Source organism: Pezoporus wallicus, unplaced genomic scaffold, assembly GCF_028554395.1.
Source record: "Pezoporus wallicus isolate ANWC-B61680 ecotype Strahan unplaced genomic scaffold, APGP_CSIRO_Pwel_v1 contig_7461, whole genome shotgun sequence".
Lineage (NCBI taxonomy): Eukaryota > Metazoa > Chordata > Aves > Psittaciformes > Psittacidae > Pezoporus > Pezoporus wallicus.
The window spans coordinates 1,471,738-1,493,406 of NW_026637976.1; the positions used below are offsets into that span (position 1 = coordinate 1,471,738).

Here is a 21,669-nt window from a genome sequence, read left to right on the forward strand (position 1 = left end):
TCAGAGAGGAGCAGATCTTCTTATAACCTTGATTAAACTACTTCTGCTTGATGTGAAAACAACCCCTGATGCACAAAGCCAAACTCTCCCCCCAAACAACCCAGCGAGGAAAACCAAAACAGCACTAAAGCATTGTAAACCAAGGCAAGAAGCTCTTTAATCAGAACTGCAGACACACATCTCAGCCAGCCAGAGAATCCTCTGACTTCAGAGTCCATAAAGGAGCCGGCAGTGCACTGATTTAACGATAGGAAGCGAAGAGCTGCTCTCGACATCGACAGCCCTTATTCTTTACATTGCTTTCCTGCCAGAGAGCCCCATCAGTGGCAGTGGATAGACACAGAACACCACACTCTACCCCCACGTCTAACGTGGGAGACAACAGACAGGCACGTCCAGAGCGGGAGCACCAGGAGACAGTGAGTCAGTGCAGCCCGGCACAACATGCGCCGGTCTCGGCTCGTTGGTCACACAGCTGAAGCCAAGGGGGTTGTTTAGGGATTGGGGTTGTTTCATGGATGTTTGAAGGAGGAGAATTAAAACCAGCTCCGTGCTTTGTGGCAAAAACAAGGAGACCTTTCCATGCGTGAAAGGCAGAGGGCAGAATGTGGGGACAGGCTTTTAACAGGACCGGTTGTGATAGGACAAGGGGGAATGGTTTTGAACTAAAAGCTCATTGATTCAGGGCAGATCTTAGGCAGAAGCTCTTCCCTGTGAGGGTGCTGAGGCGCTGGCACAGGGTGCCCAGAGAAGCTGTGGCTGCCCCATCCCTGGCAGTGTTCAAGGCCAGGTTGGACACAGGGGCTTGGAGCAAACTGCTCCAGTGGAAGGTGTCCCTGCCCATGGCAGGGGTTGGAGCTGGGTGAGCTTTAAGGTCCCGTCCAACACAAACCATTCTATGAAGGTACAAAAGTGTTCACCTGAAAAGAACCCCAAGCAAGCTGATGGAGCTTGGCATCCATGCAGAAGGGAGATTTAAAGTGGTACTTTGGTACCTGCACCACTTTTGACCTTCAATTATTTTGTTACCTTCTATTATCAGTACTACTGCATCTTTATATATATATGTATATATATATATGTGTATATATATATATAATCTGAGCTCATGGCTAAACTGCCTAGGGTCTACATGAACCCCAGTCCCCAGTTACAAGACGGAAGAGAGGTACCATTCATCTCAACCTCGAAGCAGTCGTGGTGTGAATGTTCCCCAATGGAATAGGAAATCCAGATACCGGTATTTCCCAGAGCATTGTACAAAGAGGTCCTACACAGAATATCCCCATCTCACATAAACACAGTCCTCTGAAGTGAAACCGAGCAGGTATTGATATAAATGCAGATTAACACTGCATGGATTAGGTGTGGGGAGGAATCCCCTTCCCCAGCTGCTCTGCATGGGAAAGTACATTCAGCCCTTTCCTGCCTTGCCAAAGATCTCCTTGAGAAGTAAAACCAAAACAAAAGCAGGCTTATGAAAGCCCAGCACTTCAAGGACAGTGTCAGCAACACACCCATGAGCAGACACGTACGTCTGAAATGCACTTGTCAGAGAGAAAATAGATCTATCATCTACCCTGTGTCGATAGAGCCAGAGCAGGAACTTCAAACCCGATTAGCAACATCCTGCAGCCTGAGATTCCTCCTTTGAGGTCTCAAAGCAGAACATAAACCAAAGGCAGAAGGAAAGTGGCAAAGGACTCAGTACCTTGCCTTAGAGTGCAACACCACGATGGCTGAAACTCACCTTCTGTGCATGAAAACCAAAGTCCAGCCATGTGGGTTTGCTGTAGATGAAGGCTTGATGGGAGCAAAGCCGTCATAGAAACATAGAGTTAACCAGGATGGAAAAGACCTTTAAGATCATCAAGTCCAAACGTTACCACCACTAACCCATGGCACTGAGGGCCACTGGTTTGTGAACACTTCCAGGGATGGTGACTCTACCACTTCCTTGGGGATTGTTGGAATACAACATCAGCCTGCAGCTCCACCACATCTTGAGCCACTCTCAAAGAGAACCCGATCAACACACCAACACCCCGAACGCATTTAATAACCATTAAAAAGCAAAGGGGATGGAGACACCAGCACGCACGACACAATCCAAGCTGAGCCCAACGCTTCCAACTCCAGCCACCGAAGCAGGAAGCCGGCACAACTGATGTGACTGGAAGGGAAGTCCCACTGACCACTGAGATCCCCTCGAGCGACACGTGCCAAGCATCGCTTCCTGCCCTGCGTGGGACAAGCCGGGCCCGTCTCGGCCCGGCCGCGTTTCCTCCGGGGTGGGAAGGAGGATGTTTGGAAAGCCAAGGTGGCTTTTGCAAAGCGCTTTGGGACGTTGAGGGGATGAAAAGCACTCTTCTGCACGTGGATAATGAGCGCTAACCGCCGGCGTGTCACACCCTCGTGGGGAGCGCTTAAGCAGCTTTCTTTGGCTCCCGCTGGAATGCCGGAGCACAAGCTGGATATTCAGAAGGCGATGTGAGCGCCCTTTCACAGGGCACATGCTGGGGAGCTAATGATGGTTGATGAGTTAAGGCCACTGGTGATTCAGGATCAGCAATTAGTTGATTTCTGCAGGGAGGGAGGAAGGTGCTTTGCTCCATTAAGCTAAAAGCATCCTCCACAGTTCAGCGTGCACAAAGTCGTTCTGTCCATGTGCCACAAAGCCTGCTATACGCATCAGGGGCTTGATATTTCCCATGTAAACACCCTGTTTTACCTTTGTCTTAGTGTATGTGGGGGACAGGGAGCAAAAGAACCGGGTTCCCTCATGGTCCCATCCCAATCTGATCCCTCTTCAAAGGGGATCAGGCACACAAGAGCAACTGAATTTAATGCACAGATATGTGGCACCACTGATGTCTATGGGGCTGCACCCATTCGGACAAGGCTAATAACATGGGATCACAAACTGGATACTCCTCCAGCCCTGCCTAGGCTGTGATACTACAGACCCCCCCCTCCCTCCTAAAGGCCGGCAGCGATGCCCCAATCCATCAACAACCGGCACTGTGGAGCCACCACCTGCACTTGTTCTGCTGCCGATCCCGAAACACACACAGGCAAAAGCAACAGGACCAAGGGATAACCTGGTTCGTTCCCCCCCCCACCCCGCCCCAACCGGGAAGGGAGCCTTTCCCACAGGCTGCATCCCAGCCAGCCAAAACCCGGCTGAGGACACTGGAGGCAGGGAATGGGACCCCGGCTTCATCGCGGGGAGCGATGTGCCGAGTCATGGGATGGCAGCAGGACGTCGCGGCGTTCCCGAGCTCCAACGCTCGCGGCGCACGGCGGGGCCGTCAGGAGGGAGCAAGGAACAGTTACGTCTTTCAGGGAGCGGGGAATGTGACAGGGCTGGCATTTGGACCCTTCTCTTTACAACTTCTTTGAAGTGTTTGATCTCAGCCGCTAATGACACCAAAGGCTATCGGAGCGCTACTGGTGCTATCTTCAAAGGGTTGCAACCTTCAATGATTAATAGGAACGGTGCACGGGGAGGGGGAAGCGACCGTTAACGGGGGTGTAAGGAAGGGAGAGGACACCCAAGATGTGTTATTTCTCTTTGGGACCAATGTATTCCCAACCTCCCCATATAAAACACACTACTCTGAAGAGGGCTGGGATAAGGGGGTGTCCGGTCCAGCTGTTGCCATCACCCGGGGTAGGGGGTGAGGTGAGGAAATGGGGCTGAAAGATGCTCCCACCGCCCTTCCCAAGCAAGAGTGGAGCCAAGACCGAGCCTTCCATGCCCGGGTAAGGGGCAGCGAACCTCGGGGCAGGCGGTGGCAGGTGCACCGGGTACCAAAGGGTGAAGGGGATACAGGGAAGGGGTAGGGATGCGAGACAGGGACGGTCTGAGACTTACGTATCTCCGTAACTTCTTCTCCGGCGGTGACTTTCGGAGCCAGCCCGAGCACACAACCTCCCCGCCGCTCATCGCGGCGGCCGGGCGCTGCCTCCCGGCGCTCAGCGCCCATGGAAGGCGGTGGGAGGATGGATGTGCGGATGGATGGATGGGTGGATGGATGGATGGATGGATGGATAGATGGAAGGGAGGAAGGGAAAGGGGTGTGTGTGTGTGTGTGTGTGTGTGATGAGCGCCTCCCCCGCCGCCGCCGCCGCTCGGCTGCGAGCGGGGAAGCAGGAAACCGGCTCCTTCCCCGGCTCACCACGCCTCCCGCCCGGCCCGGCTCCCCGCCAGCCCGCTTTAAAGATACAAACCCCTCGGGGAGCGAGGGCTGCCCGGCCCCCACGCTGCTCCCCCTCCCCGCCGACCCGGGGTGTGTGGGGGGTTGGTTCATCCCTGCTGCCCTCCGCACTCATCCAGCGCCTGGAAACTTTGTGCGTACCGCAGGGGTGATGGGCAGAGGGATGCCTCAATGAAGAACCCCCCCCCCCCCCAAACCCTTCAACTATGAGGTTAAATCACTGCAGCCCCAGCAAGGATCCTTCCACTGCCTTGATGGGAAAGCTCCTTCTCTGGCTTTCACCCCACTGCGCTCTGGGGTTTGTGTGCGAGATAGAATCATAGAATCATAGAATGGTTTGGGTTGGAAAGGACCTTAAGGTCATCCAGTTCCAATCCCCCTGCCATGGGCAGGGACCTTTAGGAAAACAAAGAGGTTGAGCAAGAAACAGCCAAACCCCAGTGACAGCAAAAAAAACCCTCCTGGAGGAAGAAAAAAAAATATATATAAAAAATGGGGGGAATCGATAAAAGCTTCATATTTTATTATTGATTTTTAAATAATGGAGCAGTGCCCACTGCGAAGGGATGCGACTGCTGCCGGAGCCTCATGCAGACAAGCTCAGGTTTGCATTACAACGTTGTTATGCCCTGGCTGAGACGAACTATCATCTTCCAGATCTGGGAACACCGTGTGTTTTAAAGTCTGATCCTCTCAGCAGCAAGACAACTTCCCTCCACAGCCCTGTAAGGAGGATTATGCCCTAATCCTCCTTGTGCAGCATCCTTCAACCTGGATCTAGCACCCTAAAAGCCCGTTTCCAACCCATGACACACTCATGCCGCCCACTTAGGAACATACAACTCACGGCTGTTTGGTGGGGATGGAGTTTTAAGACCTGCCTCCATACAGCAGCTCTGCCCCAAACCTGCTTGGCCACATTCATCCCTGCCTTGACTTCCCTGCCTGTCCAACCTCTGTGGGCAGGGACGGTCCCTCCTTCTGTGTGTGTGCTGTAGCTGGTGCAACAACAACTCCACGCTGGCTGGATGCTGTTGCATGTCAAACAACAGCCACCTTCACAGCACGCCGCTCGAGAGGGGATCTTGCATCACTTCAGAGCAGTAATTGCAGCTCGCAGTGCCTCTGGGAGAGAGGCAGGACACCTCTTCAAGATGGGGACAGCACAGTTAAACCATATGTTGTTTATCATCTCTGTGGCTGCATAAAGGAGGGGGGTAAGCCCTTAAAGAGCAAATATGTCATTTGTTAGGAATGTATCTTCTCAACAGCTTTGTTTTTCTGCCAGTGAAACGCAAAGGCTCAAAAAGGTTTCTCTACCTTTTCACTGCCCAAAGGAAGGCCTTGATCCTGTTCAATCTCTGCACAGATGCTGGCTACAGGCAGATCAGTTTGACTACGGTCAGATCAGCTTGGCTATGGTAGGAACAGCTTGGCTATGGCTGGATCAGCTTGGCTATGGTTGGATCAGCTCACCCAGGGTGCTGTGTGTGATGCAGCTGAGAGCAGGGGAGGATGGAGAAACCAGCTCTGCACTGGCATCAGCCAGCATGACCTTATTCAGTGCACTGGAGCTGTATCAGTTTACACTGAGAGTCTTGCCCTCAAACCCTGCTGTGTTAGGATTTGCGGGGAAAACTGCATCCTGGTGACCTGTGCTTGAGGGATATTCTCAAACCCCAGAGCAATTTCAGGGATGGTGGTGACTTACTGGGGATTTATAGAGACCCAATCGAGAGCAGACGACCGCGATTAATAGGCAGGTACCGTGCAGAGCCATCCCGTGGTGTATGTTAATGATTCACAGCCGAGGAATTCGCTCGCACTGACACCAATGCAAAGTGGTATCAAGTCTGGGAACCAGTTGCAGAGAACCCCATCCACATTTTTATGTTAACAGCTTCCACTGCTCCACTGAACTGCTTCCTTGGCCTATGGGTGTTTAAAGAAAGGCTCCATAATTAGCGCTGTGTGAACTGCAATGAATTATTCTACATATTCTGTGACAGCCTTTGCTTTATTACCCTGCTCCTTTGCTGCTCTCCCTTTCCTCTCCACCCATCCCCTACTCTGGATCACATTTATTGACTTGGTTATATCACAACATAGAGCTGAACAGCGTCCAAAACACGAAAACCCCCTTTTCTCCATGCTTTTAGTGATGCCTGACACATGTACCTCAGATTCCTGGGATTCTGGATGGGAAACAGGTTGCATTTTCTATACACTTCAATATGCTGCCATCTCGAATGTGAAACACAAGCTCTGCACAGGAAAACGCTCAAAACAAAGATGCTCCGTGTGAACGTCCCTACCTAATCCCGCTGTGGCTGTACACAGAGTGGGAACAGCGAGATAACGCTGCCAGATTCCATACGATCCAACGCATGCAACGTTACAACGGGGTAAAATGCTGGCCCTCCTTAAAGCGTTTGGCCAGGGAGATCAATATTGCCCCAATGCCTTTAGGAGCTACAGACGCTGCACGTCATGAACGCGGCTCGGCTTTGGCAGCGCTCGCACGTTCGTAGCAGCTTTACCAACTTCAAGCTGTTCCTCCGAGGGGCGATGGAGCCTGAACTCGAGCTGGCCCCGGCTGCCGGTGCAAATCCCTGCAGGCAGCAGAAAGCTGTGAAAGCCACAGTGCCCTGTTTGACAGCGAGGAGAGGCTCATTTGGAGCCATCAGGAACTCGTCCCTGCCAGAGGAACAGCAGGGCCAGCAGGCGTAGCAAGGGGGGAATGAAGGGGTGCCATGGGAGAACACACACCCAACAGATAAAGGGGCCATAGGAAAGCTGGAGAGGGGCTTTGGACAAGGGATGTAGGGACAGGCCAAGGGGAATGGCTTGAACCTGCCAGAGGGGAGACTGGGCTGAGCTCTTAGGCAGAAGCTCTTCCCTGTGAGGGTGCTGAGGCACTGGCACAGGGTGCCCAGAGAAGCTGTGGCTGCCCCATCCCTGGCAGTGTTCAAGGCCAGGTTGGACACAGGGGCTTGGAGCAAGCTGCTCTAGTGGAAGGGGTCCCTGCCCGTGGCAGGGGTTGGGGCTGGATGAGTTTTGAGGTCCCTTCCAACCCAACCCATTCTATGATAAGAAACCCTGTTCCTTGCACACAATAGTGCAGAAAGAAAACATTTTTCCATGGAAAAGACCCCTTCTTCACGTTCAACGTGCGTTTCGCTGCCTCTGGCAGAAACCTCGAGGTTTGCACTCACGACCTTCAGCGCCGTTCCTTGCTGTCTGAAACCGAAATCACAACTTCCAAGAACGACCCCGCAATGCCTCCGCTCCTCCCCGCCTGCTCCGCGCTTACCTAAATGAGCCGTGCCATCTACCGGCTATAGGGAATGCTGCAGGCAGAGCGGTTCCTCGCCCCGGGAAGCAGCAGGGATGGATGGAGACACCGGGAATTTCCTGGGGATTAGGGACCAGCTGGTTAAAACGCTCTGGGCTACTTACCCCAGCCAGGCACTAATCCCATGGAAGTGCCCTGTGCTGAGGTTAATATAAACCGAGACATGCTGGGGGGAGGAATGCAGATCAGTGCTGCCTGGGTGCTACGTGCCTGCTTTCGGATTCCAAGTGAATGCTCAGTCTCAGGAGATGCAGCTCCGCAACAATAGGACCTGACTTTATCTTCATGCAACAGCGGAGCGAGATGGAAGCAGCTTTTCCTCCTTGATTTCATCAAGAACTGTCAAGGTTAAAGAGAAAAATGAATCGTCTCTTTCAAGAAAGGGAGCCTTTTCACGCTTTCCACCCTGTAAAAGAGCACAGCAACGGAAAGCAAACCACAAGATGGTCCTTTCCTTCATGTGATAGGCAGGAGCTCCAGCCGCGAGCATGGGGAGGGGGAACAGCAGCACAAGGTGATCTGATCAGATAGTGAGACAGTTTGAAGCATCCTCACTACAGCGTTGTGGCAAAGACGGGGCACTGATGCTTTAATAGGGACTTAAAAGAGAGAAGGGATGGCTTGTGGGTCTGCAGTGCTCAAGGTGCTCCTTTGGATTTGCTGGTCCAGTTGCTAGTGGTGGTGATGAGAAACAATGGATTAAACCTGCTTTGTCCTTTCCCTGTTGGAAATCCGGCAAAACCCAGCACATCCCATCAGGAATGGATGCAGACCCCTGGATGGTGGCAGTGGATGCAGCCATGGGGCACTTCCAGTGCTTGCACTTGAACATTATCAAATATTAAGGACATGGAGCTGTTGGAACAAGTCCAGAGGAGGCCACAAGGATGCTCAGGGGCTGGAGCAGCTCTGGTATGGAGCCAGGCTGAGAAACCTGGGGCTGTTGAGCCTGGAGAAGAGAAGCTGCTTGGAGACCTCAGAGCAGCTTCCAGTGTCTGAAGGCGGCTACAAGGATGCTGGGGAGGGACAGTTGGGAGTCATTTCATGTGGAGCTGAGCTGGGACAGAACATTAGTGAAGCATTTCCCAGGTAGAGCTTCTTCAAGCCTGGTCCTTCCTCCTAGCATGGACGAGCTCCTCATGCAACTCTCCCGCCTGGCTCCAGATATATTTCATGTTTACCCTGTTCCTTTCCACTTAGGCTGTTTTCACCACGGAAGAGAAGGAAACTGGGAGTTCTCCCATGTTTTTCTCACCTTCTCAGCACAGAAACCCACTGCTCAGTGGGAAGAGCACCAGGCAATGCTGCAGGCACGGGCACTGTTCTGGTTTAAGCATCAAGGCCACTTCATCCCTGTGTTTTTCCTGATGAGCCCAGAAGCTCTGTATGGAAAAGACTCCCTCTATGGACACTCTTTGGCACAATGCTGGGCCCAGGGCAAGCAACCAGACCCGAGCGATGCTAAAACAAGCAGGGAGCCATCTTTGCCCATCCAACCCTGCTCTGCTCTCACATCCTTAGGCATTACTTCAAAGAGCAGATGGTGCTCTGTGGTAGAGCAAATGAGCAATTATCCTCCTGACACCCTGCAAGGCCCATCCCCTCCCCATGGAAGAAGTTACTTCACCCCAAGCTAAGAGCTGTTGTCTGGCTTTTCAGCATAATGGGATGTAATTGAGTTTCGTTTGGTTGGGGCAGTAACTCTGAGGACTTTTCTAACTGCATTACTGTCAGCTCAATGGTCATGTGCTGTTATATCTGCTGGACAAAAACAGAAGCCAGAATAAAACCAGATGCTTTCCTCTCTACTCCTCCATGCACCGACACCCCTTCAGGATATGAGCTTGCACGGTACAGTCAGGATAATGCTATTAGAAGAAGGAAGTCATTGCTGTCATATTACATCCAGGCCTCCCCTACAAAGTGTAGATGATGTAGAGTGTGTTTGTTTACAACTGCAGACCATGCACAGCTGAGGGATGAAGCGACTGGAGCATAAACCTGGGATGCACGTGAGCTCCGGGACATATAAATCTTATTCTTCTTACTGTACCAGTAGGGAAGCATGAGCAGGATGAATGGATGATGAGGGAGGAGTCCCTCAGGTCCTATTTTTCCACTCTGCACCACCAGCTGAGAACAAGGAATAGACAAAATGCTGTGTTTATAGGAGATTTAAAGCTCTACTACAGGTAGCTTATAGCTGAGAGAAACAGAGCCAAGCCAGGAGCTTATCCTGGAGAAGGGAAGGCTCCTTAAGGGAGACCTTAGAGCAGCTCCAGTGCCTAAAGGGGCTGCAGGAAAGCTGGAGAGGGGCTTTGGCCAAGGGCCTGTAGGGACAGGCCAAGGGGAATGGCTTGAACCTGCCCGAGGGGAGACTGAGCTGAGCTCTTAGGCAGAAGCTCTTCCCTGTGAGGGTGCTGAGGCGCTGGCCCAGGGTGCCCAGAGAAGCTGTGGCTGCCCCATCCCTGGCAGTGTTCAAGGCCAGGTTGGACACAGGGGCTTGGAGCAAGCTGCTCTAGTGGAAGGGGTCCCTGCTTGTGGCAGGGGTTGGAGCTGGAGGAGCTTTAAGGTCCCTTCCAACACAAACCAGTCCATGGTGCTGTGACTTTCAGACCCCCCCAGCTCCCACCAGCACTGAGTCAGGGCAGCCACACATAAAAGCCTGTTCCCATTACACTGCAGGTCAGCCTCTGCAAATGGCCTTTTCCAATGCCCCCGCTGCGAGCTCCGACACACGGATCCCCTCCTGACACAGAATGAGGCCACGCAAATGGAGACTGAAACACGGCACTTGTTCAACAGTGAAAATGGACACCGGAGTGAGGGGTGGAGGTGATAGGCTCCTGTGGTTTGAAAGCATTTGGAGGCATAGGAAGTGAACTGTATGCCTGGCTGAAGCGTCGATTGCGTTTTAGACAGACACCTCCTAAAAGTCAGGTCAGTTTTGAACTGCAGATTAACCATAAAGAGACCAAAGTGCGAAGAGACCTCTCCAAGATCAGCACTGAAGGATGCTCTCCAGCTCCCAAATGTTTCCGAGCAGCCGCCCTCACAGCTGAATGCTGCTAAGCTGTAGATGCAGCCATATGCATCCCCGGGTCTGGCCAGATGGCTGTTCCAAGTTTGTAATGATCTGGGAAATGAACACTTGATAATGTTGCATCTCAGAAGGGTTAGCACAAACTTTCTTCCTTTTTTCCATACCAGCACTGTTACAGATGGCATTAGATCTCAGTCAGGGACTGCAGTAACACAGTGCTAAACCCACCATGGTTTAGCATGTAACGCAAGGCTGCACCAGGGCAGGTTTAGATGGAGCTGAGGAACAATTCCTGCCCCAGAGGGTGCTCAGGCATTGGAACAGGCTGCCCAGGGCAGGGCTGCAGTCACCATCCCTGCAAGGGTTCACACCCCATGGAGACAAGGCCTCAGTGCCACGGGGCAGTGGTGGCCTTGGCAGTGCTGGGGAATGGTTGGACTGGATGAGCTTAAAGGGCTTTCCCAGCCTGGTTGGTTCTGTGATTGTATGACACAATGCAATCCTGCCCAGCAAGTCACCCATCAAGTTTGTTAAGAAAGAGGCTCATGAAATCCTTTAAATACTTGAACCCTAAATCTTGAACCTAACTTCCTAAATCACCCTGAACACTAGTAATTTACTAATACCATTAATAAGAATGGGATTGGAAGACTGAAATCACTGCAGAAACCAGGCCTTTGGATGTGATGTGCATGGTGATTCGGGTTCTGCGGGTGGCAAGGTTCAGACGTGCAGGGTGACCTGGGAAAGCAGCACCCAATGCCTGTGTACACACAGGCACCTATAGCACACCCTGCCCAGCACTTCAGCTGCTGCACGGAGCCCCTTCTCACACCTCTGACACTGTGCACACACTGCTGGGCAAGCCTGGACGTACACAGTGATTTATTGACACTAAACAACCGCAGAGGTCACTCAAGTGCTTCATGGAGATGCCATTGTGTGACTTGAACCTGCCACGACAAGGCAAAGCGATGCCAGCATGGCTGCAGAAGGCAAGTGCTCGCAGCTGCATCTCTAGAGATGCAAACTGGCTATTGACTGAGCACTGATTGCCATTGCTCAGTGCAGAAATGGGAGAAACCTGCTCCTGACTCAGGCAGGGGAGCCTGGAAATCCATCCCTGATCCTCTCATGCTTCTCTCCATAACCTCTGCTAAACCTCCCTTTGTTGCTGACTTTCCACCTGGAGCATCCCAGCTATGTGAACAGCCCTGGCAGCACCAACACAGAGGTCAGTAGGCCTGGAAGCTGTCTATGGTGTGTGTCTGGCTGCCTCATGCGTGGATGGGCAGCCTGTGGCCATGCCTTCACCAACAGGCAGAAAACAGGAGATGTGTGTCTCAGCCAAGTATGGATCACAAGCCTGCTTCACACAGCTTCATCACAGCACTGAGCGCTTGGAGCCCAGGATCTCCAAGGGGCCACAAAGGCAGCACTGAGTTAATGCTCAAAAATCACTTTGGTGGGAAAGACACCATAAAAGCATTATTACAAAACTGTTGTGCCTATGAAATACAACTATTTCTCCTTGTGGATGGAAATCTGGCTCTTATAGAAGTCATGGCAGAGAGTAGATAATAATGTGACACAGAAGCTTATAGAATCATGGAATCAACCAGGTTGGAAAAGCCCTTTAAGCTCATCCAGTCCAACCATTCCCAGCACTGCCAAGGCCACCACTGCCCCATGGCACTGAGGCCTCGTCTCCATGGGGTGTGAACACTTGCAGGGCCGGTGACTGCAGCCCTGCCCTGGGCAGCCTGTTCCAATGCCTGAGCACCCTCTGGGGCAGGAATTGTTCCTCAGCTCCATCTAAACCTGCCCTGGTGCAGCTTGAGGCCGTTTCCTCTTGTCCCATCCCTTGCTCCTTGGGAGCAGAGCCCAGCCCCTCCTGGCTCCATCCTCCTCTCAGGCACTTGTAGGGAGTGATCAGGTCCCCCCTGAGCCTTGTGTACTGAGGCCACCTCCCAGACCACACTGATTTCTTCTGTGCATTTTGCATGATCAGTGCCTTCTGAACCTTGAGACCATTGCTCTTACAGCGCACACAGGTGTCAGCACATTAACCTGCTGAAGGCAGAAAGATAAAGAGCTATTGGTGAGGAGCAAAAGGAAGATCAGGCTTTGCAAAGAGAATTAAACACGTGCTCTCTTGGCTGCCTCGAATTATTCAGGAATAAAAAAATCAATTGTAGGAGTACTGAAGCTAAACAGCAGGAGTGCTGCCTCCGAAGGGCCTCGGGACATGTGGGAGAGATAAAAATCACTGAAGCACAGTCTAGGAGCTTAGAAATGCCAAAAATGCATTTGAACGCGGAGCACTTGCAAACATCCTGCCTGGCTCCTGGTCTGGCAGCGCACCCAAAGGCAAACAGAGGGAAGTCCTGTGGGGAGGTGATGAGGAAGGAGTTGGATGATTTGGGTCAGTTCATAGAATCCCAGAATCCCAGACTGGTTTGGGTTGGAAGGGACCTTAAAGCTCATCCAGCTCCAACCCCTGCCACGGGCAGGGACCCCTTCCACTAGAGCAGCTTGCTCCAAGCCCCTGTGTCCAACCTGGCCTTGAACACTGCCAGGGATGGGGCAGCCACAGCTTCTCTGGGCACCCTGTGCCAGCGCCTCAGCACCCTCACAATAACAAACTTCTTCATTATCTCCAACCTGAACTTCCCGTTTCAGTTTGAACCCGTTACCCCTTGTCCTATCACTACAGTCCCTAATGAAGAGTCCCTCTCCCGCATCCTTGTAGTCCCCTTCAGACACTGGAAGCTGCTCTGAGGTCTCCACGCAGCTTCTCTTCTCCAGGCTCAACAGCCCCAACTTCCTCAGCCTGTCTTCATACAGGAGCTGCTCCAGCCCCTGATCATCCTCGTGGCCTCCTCTGGACTTGTTCCAACAGCTCCATGTCGTTTTTATGTTGAGGACACCAGAACTGCACACAATGCTCCAGGTGTGGGGTCTCCCCTTCACACAGCAGAGGGGCAGGATCCCCTCCCTGAGCTGCTGCTCATGCCCAGCACACGGGGGGGTTCTGGGCTCAAGCGCACACTGAAGCCGGGTCACGGGGAGCTTCTCCTCACCCAGCACCCCAAGTCCTTCTCCTCAGGGCTGCCCTGAATCACTTCTCCACCCAACCTGTAGCGGGTTCTGCCACATCTTTCAGTACCTTAGGCAAGCAGCTTAATTGCCCCATGCCTCAATTTCCTGCAGTAAAACAGTGTCAGCAGTAAGAGAAGCACAGATTCTGCAGTCGTTTCATCCATGTTTCAACCATAACTCCAGACTGGTCTGGGTTGGAAGTGACCTTAAAAGCTCATCCACTTCCAACCCCCTGCCATGGGCAGGGACACCTTCCATTAGAGCAGCTTGCTCCAAGCCCCTGTGTCCAACCCACCCTTTAAATGGCCACACAGTCTTGCCCTACTCTTGCCCTTCACGTGAAAGCTCTCCCTTTCCAGCATCTTTGCCGAACACCTTGTGCAGCACACAGAGCCACAGCTGCAGGACAGATAATAACACGTTTCACAGCAGCAATAAAACAACGGGAGCCATAATTTCTTTGAACTTTGGGTCAAACTTGTTGTTAGCCAAGTCTGTAAGGACTCCTGTAGTAAATTACATACGTCTCTTTATCGGCAGGACCATAAAGTAGAACTTTACAATCCTTCTGAAGGTCACGACTCTGCCACAAACAGTAAGAGGAGACAATAAATTCAACCCCAAGACCCCCATTTCTGTGGCTTTGGAAGCATTGGTTAGATCTGTGGAATGAGAACTTGGACAATCTTCATGCCAGCTCTTTCTTATTTCTCCTTTTGGACCCATCTCCCAATTCACCCTAAGCACAAGGCAGAGGTGAAAACAACAGCAAGAACGGCTGCTATTGCATTCAGCAGCAGCAAAGCCACCTTTATCTCTATACACACATTTAATGGAAACAATGAGCAAAGTGTTTCTTGGCAAATTAGTGGCTTCTCTCCCCCCCCCGAAGCAAAACACATCTATAAACTACTTCCAAAACAATCAATATGAGTCCAGCAAGCAAAACTGAACATTTCCCATCAGCGCCTTGGCATTCCCTCAAGCAAGGGATGCTTTAGAAATACCAAAGAAACTGGAGGGAGGAGTGCTGAGCTGGGCACCTTGCTGCTTTCACCTTTTCCCAAAGGCAGGTAATCCAGCTAAAATCCCTGCGCTGCTCTGTTGGCTTCTTAACATTTGGCCAAGAGATGCATCTTTTTGTCTGTGCTCCTACAGAAGCTGGTGCGACCGTCCAAGATCCAAACACTGCAACGTAAATCATAAGGGAGAGAAGAGCAATCTCTGTTATTAGCTTCAGAGCACGCGTTTGCTCTCCTGTGGATTTAAAAACGGGAAGACCGAGACACGGTGTTAGATCTGCAGGTAGTACTCTTTTAATTAAAACCAGAGGACTTTGGGATGCTTTGATCCTGAGCATAAGGATATTAAGTGAAGGGATTATCTGATACTCTTGAAGTGAAAACAAAGGTTTTCCCTCTAAACACTCTCCTGAGAGGCTGGCATTTGGTTATGCAAAGTTGATGGGATTGCTCTTTTGTTCCCAGCGGTGCTGCTCTCCCATCCCTCTGTCCTAACGTTGCAAAGCCACAGATGCGGTAATCAGTGATGCTGATTCTTTCCTCTGATGCTCACACTGAGGATAAACCTGCAAAGAGGCTTTGAGGAACTGGAACTTGAGGAGATAACTCACCAAAGGGATGCTGGAAGAGGCCGTGCTGGTTACCTGGGCTGGAGAGCTGACCGCGTACCGCACTGAGAACACCCCAGTGTAAGGCACTGCACTGGATGTTCAGGCTAAGAGAGGATTCCCATGTGCAAAGAATAATGGCTTTTTATTTGGGGACGTGTCGGTTTTGATGTGGCTTCAGCCTTTCCCACAGTGCAGGCTCTAAGAGAAGAGGTAGCACAGAAACCTGCTTCAATCTGAGCAATTCGCAGTGTGTTCCCCTGCCTACAGGTCCAAGAGCAGTGACCTCCCCTCTCCCTCCACATTCACTTCCGCTTCATTCCGGGAGAGGAGATCCGAAGGAAATACATGACATTCCACATGGAAATCCCAGGGAAAACACGTCGCATTCCTTGGCAATACCAGCCCCTGTTGTATATACATAGCCCGAGGTGAACAATGCCAGCCTGGAGGGAGAGAGCAGCTCCCACCCTTGCTGAGTACCCAGAAATCAGGCTTCTCTCTCACAGGAGCAACAGTCTCAGTATGAACCCTAAGCAATATCATCACACACGTGGACCTCAGCCTCTCCCATCACTAGGAAAAACAAGGCATGTTTAAGGCTGTTTTCAAGACTGGACAACCCTTTCTTCTCCCTTCAGAGCCTGAATGTTCCTTTGGTTAGTTCTGGGGACAACCCTGCTCTCCTCCTGCTTATTCTGCCATATTATATGGGGTAGTTCTTTTCGGATGAGCTCTTAGACCCAAGGACAATGTCCCCTTAGCTCAACCCTGTCCGTCGGATCTCCAACTCACCAAATACCTTTGAATGAAACAGAAATACATGTAGAAGATGGGGGAGACTGCTCCTCTTGGACACCTAGTTGGAAACACATGAAGAATCACTCACAGTGCATCCTTGCTCCATCTTTCTTACCATATACCCTCATAAACCTACCACCTACAAATCAAAGGTTCAACCTACTCCTGTCCTGCAGTGACCTCTTATCAAGGCAAAGAATGAAGGGTGGATTATAGCAGTTCTTGGTTCTTGCAAGCTGCCACCTCCTATCGGGGCCTAACAACCACTGTTTGAAACAGCCCTGCCATCCTTCCCTGTGACTTGTGACTCATGACACATTGTCCTAAGATGTTCTGGCACCTTCAATTGTCTTCTCTACACCTTGTTTTTCACTTGTCCTTGGTTAGCCCCACCCTGCCCATCAGACCTGGCATCTGACAGCGGGATCAACAACCTCCTGCTGATGCCAAACCCAGCACTGCCAGCCCAGAGCTGCAGTGGGGATGAGAGCAGAGTGAGCAGGGGATGGATTTGCCATCCATCCACTGTTTTCAGAGATGGGCTTCCAGTTCAAGCACTCTCATTTACAGCAACTGTGGCAGAAGCAGTGACTAAGGATCTCAGTGAGGACACTGGCTCATCACACACAGTGTGGAAGGGGCTGTTTGGCAGCTGTACTCCTTCCACATCTTTCTGCTGAGAGAAGTAATTCCAAAACATAAAGGCAACAACATTTAAGACAATGCATTAAAGGGAGAGATGGTCCAAATGCAGGAAGACACTTGGGTGTCTGATGTAGGAACTCAATGGTTGCAAAGGGAAGGCAGGTGCTTGAACTGTTTTGTGGAACCAGACTTACCAGCTCAGCCTGGAGTTCAGCCTGGAGAAGGTTCCTTAAGGGGAGACCTTAGAGCAGCTCCAGTGCCTAAAGGGGCTGCAGGAAAGCTGGAGAGGGGCTTGGGACAAGGGCCTGTAGGGCCAGGCCAAGGGGAATGGCTTTAACCCACCCGAGGGGAGACTGAGCTGAGCTCTTAGGCAGAAGCTCTTCCCTGTGAGGGTGCTGAGGCGCTGGCACAGGGTGCCCAGAGAAGCTGTGGCTGCCCCATCCCTGGCAGTGTTCAAAGCCAGGTTGGACACAGGGGCTTGGAGCAAGCCGCTCTAGGGGAAGGGGTCCCTGTCCGTGGCAGGGGGTTGGAAGTGGATGAGCTTTAAGGATCCTTCCAACCCAAACCATTCTATGATTCTATGAACCGTACCAGGCAACACAAACCAGCACATGCACAGTTAACACCTGCCTGATCAAGCAGACAGAGGACATACAAACCCAATCTCGACATGCAGGGGTTACCCCAGTGCATGCAACAACCACCCCACAGTAATGACCTTGTGGTGATGTTGTCTGCAGGATCACATCACTCAAAAGCCCCAGCCACGGACCAAACTGAAACGTGGCAGGTGCCACATGACATAAATATGTATTTTTAGGCACTCCAGGTGCAGTATTATCCAGCCTTACTCAAGAGAACTGTGACTGCAGCATCACCAGCGCAATGCTTGTTGATTACCCCTTTTCAATCTCTTTCATCTACTTGGAAAAGAAGTCTTCAAGGCTGCTCTGCAGCCACTTCACGTTGTATGTGCCAATTTACACAGCACATTGCTAACGTTCATTAGCAACAAAGCTGTCACCTTGCTTTTTCTTTCTATATATTGTTTATACTGCAGCAGGCTTGGGCTCCAGAGCGGTAAGCACTATGTAAATGTCCATGTGTTGGGTTGTGATAATTTGGAAGGGAAGAAGGATGCTGGAAACCCTCAGTTTAAGTCCCAAATAAACCACTGGTTTCCAATTGCCTTCGGCAAGTCACTTGATGTCCCCATAATCCTGTCTTCAAAACAGAAATGAGTATTTCTTTACCTGGCAGGGAAGCTGAGAGAATAAAGCCATTACAGACGGCAAGGAATTCAGATCCTAGGGTGATAAGCAATTACTTAATACATATGCAATGCTTGGGAGCATATGCTGGTTGTTTCCAAATACAGACAGAACTTCTTGGTCTGATGAGCACACAAGAGGTTTTCTCAATAACCACAATAAAAAACCAGAGCAACAAGAAAAACACCAATAAATTGCAAACTGGCTCTGGAGAGATGAATGAACTCTCATATAACTATTTCTTTGTGCCATGGACATGGGCTGTCTCAGGGACAGAAAACAGATACCTCCTGCAGAAGCTGGGTAACTACTTCGGGTATACTGAAAGGAAACATCTACCCAAGACAATGGAGAGAACACTATGATGCCAAGTGCTATGGTTTTAAAAGAGAAGAAACCATGCAGAGTTACAAAACAACCCAGCGTACATCTTTATTGATGATTCACAAACTCAGACATCATTCACCTAATTCACTCCAGTGGTTCCAATGTGGTGTTTTTCCTTGCTAGATTTGGCTGATTCTTCCAAGGTAAACAATATCTGCTTTCAACTCGGGGTGGGGACATTCATGCTTTACAGTAGCCGTTTCGCAAGAGCAAGTGCTTCACAGCCATGGCAATACTTCCCAATTTTATAGCACTCAATCTTCAAAGCACCGTTCAGGCATTTAATGAATGCCTGTTACAGCCTCACAGCATTCCTGGCTCCCAGGCCATTTTAGGTCACACCTCTTTATTAGTATTGCACATAAAACCCTCACTACTCCCAACAACGCTTATCCAGTACTCCCATGGCTTGTACTGGTCTCATGAGTATCTTAACCCTTTAGTTAAATGGGATTTATTAACACTCCTGAAGCACACTGAGGACACAAACCGCTATCAAACGTGCTTCCATAATCTTACCAGAACACCTATTCTTTTCAATAAGCCTTTATTACAGGGACCAAGAGTTGCACTGATACAAAAATGACCTTGATTTCCCACTAACCCACACTTTGTCATACCTTGCCATGTTATACCCATTTAGCACACCAGCAGTTTTCTCCACGTGAGTCAAGCGCTACAGGAGACAGGAGTGAGAAAACCTGGGGAAAGGAATGACATCTTTGATGTTGTCCACTCCCAGGATGTACTGCAGGTAGCGTTCAAAGCCCATGCCGAAGCCTCCGTGGGGAACTGAGCCGAACTTGCGGAGGTCTAGATACCTGTAATTTAAACACACAGTTACATTTGCAGCCTGCTGGAGAGGGGCTCTTCACCAGGGACTGTAGTGATAGGACAAGGGGTGATGGGTTTAAACTGAAACAGGAGATTCAGATTAGATATAAGGAAAAAGTTCTTAATGTGAGGGTGCTGAGGCACTGGAATGGGCTGCCCAGAGAAGTGGTGAATGCTCCATCCTCGGCAGTGTTCAAGGCCAGGTTGGACAGAGCCTTGGGTGCCATGGTTTAGTGTGAGGTGTCCCTGCCCATGACAGGGCGTTGGAACTGGATGATCTTGAGGTCCTTTCCAACCCAAATCATTCTGTGATTCTATGTAATCAGAGTGAGCTTTTTATTGTGGGTTTTGCTTTTCATCCTCATCACTTCCTCTGATCACTGTGGATTTCTGCCAGCACAGGTGGTGGCGATCAGGGATGTGAAGAGGAGCAGCTCCCTGACAGGCAGAACTGTGTTAGCAGAAGCCCTAAGTGCAAACACAGTTAAAGCAGCCCAGCTACGCTTTGCTAATACACTGGAGCCTGTCTTGGTTAGGAGCAAGAACTCACTTGTGAATGCTCCATCCCTGGTGGTGTTCAAGGCCACGTTGGACAGAGCCTTGGGTGCCATGGTTTAGTGTGAGGTGTCCCTGCCCATGGCAGGGAGTTGGGACTGGGGGATCTTAAGGTCCTTTCCAACCCTAACTATGATTTTATGATTTGGGTACAAAGAACAGCTCTGCTCATATTGAAAGCATCTTGGTAAGTTTTAGGATCTAAAATACTCCCAGCAGAGGCACAAACCCCAGTTCCTGTAGAATCACAAAACATTTCCGTTGTTGCAGATGGGAGTTGCCTGCTTGGGTTTCTTTAGCTGTTGCCATGCTGGTGTGGAAATCTGCCTTACGCTAGTCTTTTTCTGTCTTCTTTTTAATAGTCAAAGTCATTTCCAGTAATTTCTCAGAAGACTAAACAGGTCTTGCTGTCCCCCCTTCAGATCTCCTTTTGTCTCTTAAGGTAATTACAATGGGGTTTTGTTGCTTTTTCCCTAATCACTCTTACGGATCGAGTCATTTATTTCCACAGTAAGTCAGCAAAAAATCTTGGACGTATCTTCTCCACAAAATGAGACCTGGAACAAGACATTTCATATTGGAGAACAGCATCTGAACAGCACAGGAAACTCAGAAAACATTTGGAAGCAGATATTCCAACTATATAGGTGTCAACAAGACTATGATGGTTCTTCTCTGGAGAAGAAAAGCCTGCGTGGAGATATCAGAGCAGCTTCCAGTGCCTGAAAGGGGCTACAAGGATGCTGGAGAGGGACTCTTCATCAGGGACTGTAGTGATAGGACAAGGGGTGATGGGTTCAAACTGAAACAGGGGAAGTTCAGGTTGGATATAAGGAAGAAGTTCTTTACTGTGAAGGTACTGAGGCACTGGCATAGGGTGCCCAAAGTGGTGAATGCTCCATCTCTCGCAGTGTTCAAGACCAGGCTGGACAGAGCCTTGGGTGCCATGGTTTAGTGTGAGGTGTCCCTGCCCATGGCAGGGGGGTTGGAACTGGATGATCTTAAGGTCCTTTCCAACCCTAACTATTCTATGATTCTATGATTCTTTAGAGTTCCCCATTTCCCAGCTGGACTGTGACTGCTGTGAACTATATTTGCAGCTATAAATTGTCACCAACAGTTTTATTTTAATAGGAGTGAAAAACATCTCAGTGGTTCTATTGATTTATGGGGCCACTTCTGAGCTTGCTGTGGCCACAAAGTTATTCTTTATATGAATGCCCTATAAAAAGGATTGAGTGACTCCAGATGCGTTACATGCTTCTAATCTTTGTGTGTATTTAATCATCCCAGTTTAAAGAAAGAGAAATCAAGTACACTGTAATATAAATGCAAATATATGTTTTACTACTTAGGCAGTGGAGTAGAGAGGGAGAAACACTGTGGAAAAATTGAAGATTGGATTGATTGCAGTAAATGGCTTCCCAGGTTTTAACTGCTGCTAATGAACTGTGAGGAAAAGAAGTATATTTGTGTGTATATATATTAATATGTAAAACATACATTATTGTATGGCTTAAATATACATCTATTTAAGCATACTTGCTTGGATGTCAGAATTTTGTTGCCTTGAAGACTACATTTTAAGAGTGAGGTGGAAGTATGAAGACAGGCTGAGAAAGTTGGGGCTGTTCAGCCGGAAGAAGAGAGGATGCGTGGAGACCTCAGAGCAGCTTCCAGTATCTGAAGGGGGGCTACAAGGATGTTGGAAAGGGACTCTTCATCAGGGACTGGAGTGATAGGACAAGGGGTGATGGGTTCAAACTGAAACAGGGGGAGCTCAGGCTGGATATAAGGCAGAAGCTCTTACCTGTAAGAGTGCTGAG

At 50.3% G+C, this 21,669-nt stretch overlaps 2 protein-coding genes across 6 annotated transcripts in view; both read right to left on the reverse strand.

Annotated features, from left to right (window-relative positions):
• GAB2 (GRB2 associated binding protein 2) overlaps positions 1 to 15,779 on the reverse strand; it is a 101,126-nt gene extending 85,347 nt beyond the window's left edge. For 2 of the 3 annotated variants that reach the window (XR_008972069.1, XM_057408547.1), the window contains exon 1: positions 3,878 to 4,061. Coding sequence is in view for 1 of the 3 variants with exons in the window: in XM_057408547.1 (XP_057264530.1) it covers positions 3,878 to 3,949 (72 nt within the window). In the remaining 2 variants the exon portion in view is untranslated. Of the gene's footprint in view, positions 1 to 3,877; positions 4,062 to 15,353 lie in introns of those variants that run through there. The other variant, XM_057408548.1, reaches the window with a different exon arrangement.
• A 2,695-nt stretch (positions 15,780 to 18,474) lies between these two features.
• The window catches only part of NARS2 (asparaginyl-tRNA synthetase 2, mitochondrial), a 62,371-nt gene continuing 59,176 nt past the window's right edge, over positions 18,475 to 21,669 (reverse strand). For all 3 annotated transcript variants that reach the window (XM_057408563.1, XM_057408562.1, XM_057408561.1), the window contains one exon: positions 18,475 to 19,275. In XM_057408563.1, coding sequence (XP_057264546.1) covers positions 19,131 to 19,275 — 145 coding nt within the window. In that variant the 3' untranslated portion in view covers positions 18,475 to 19,130. The remainder of the gene's footprint in view (positions 19,276 to 21,669) is intronic.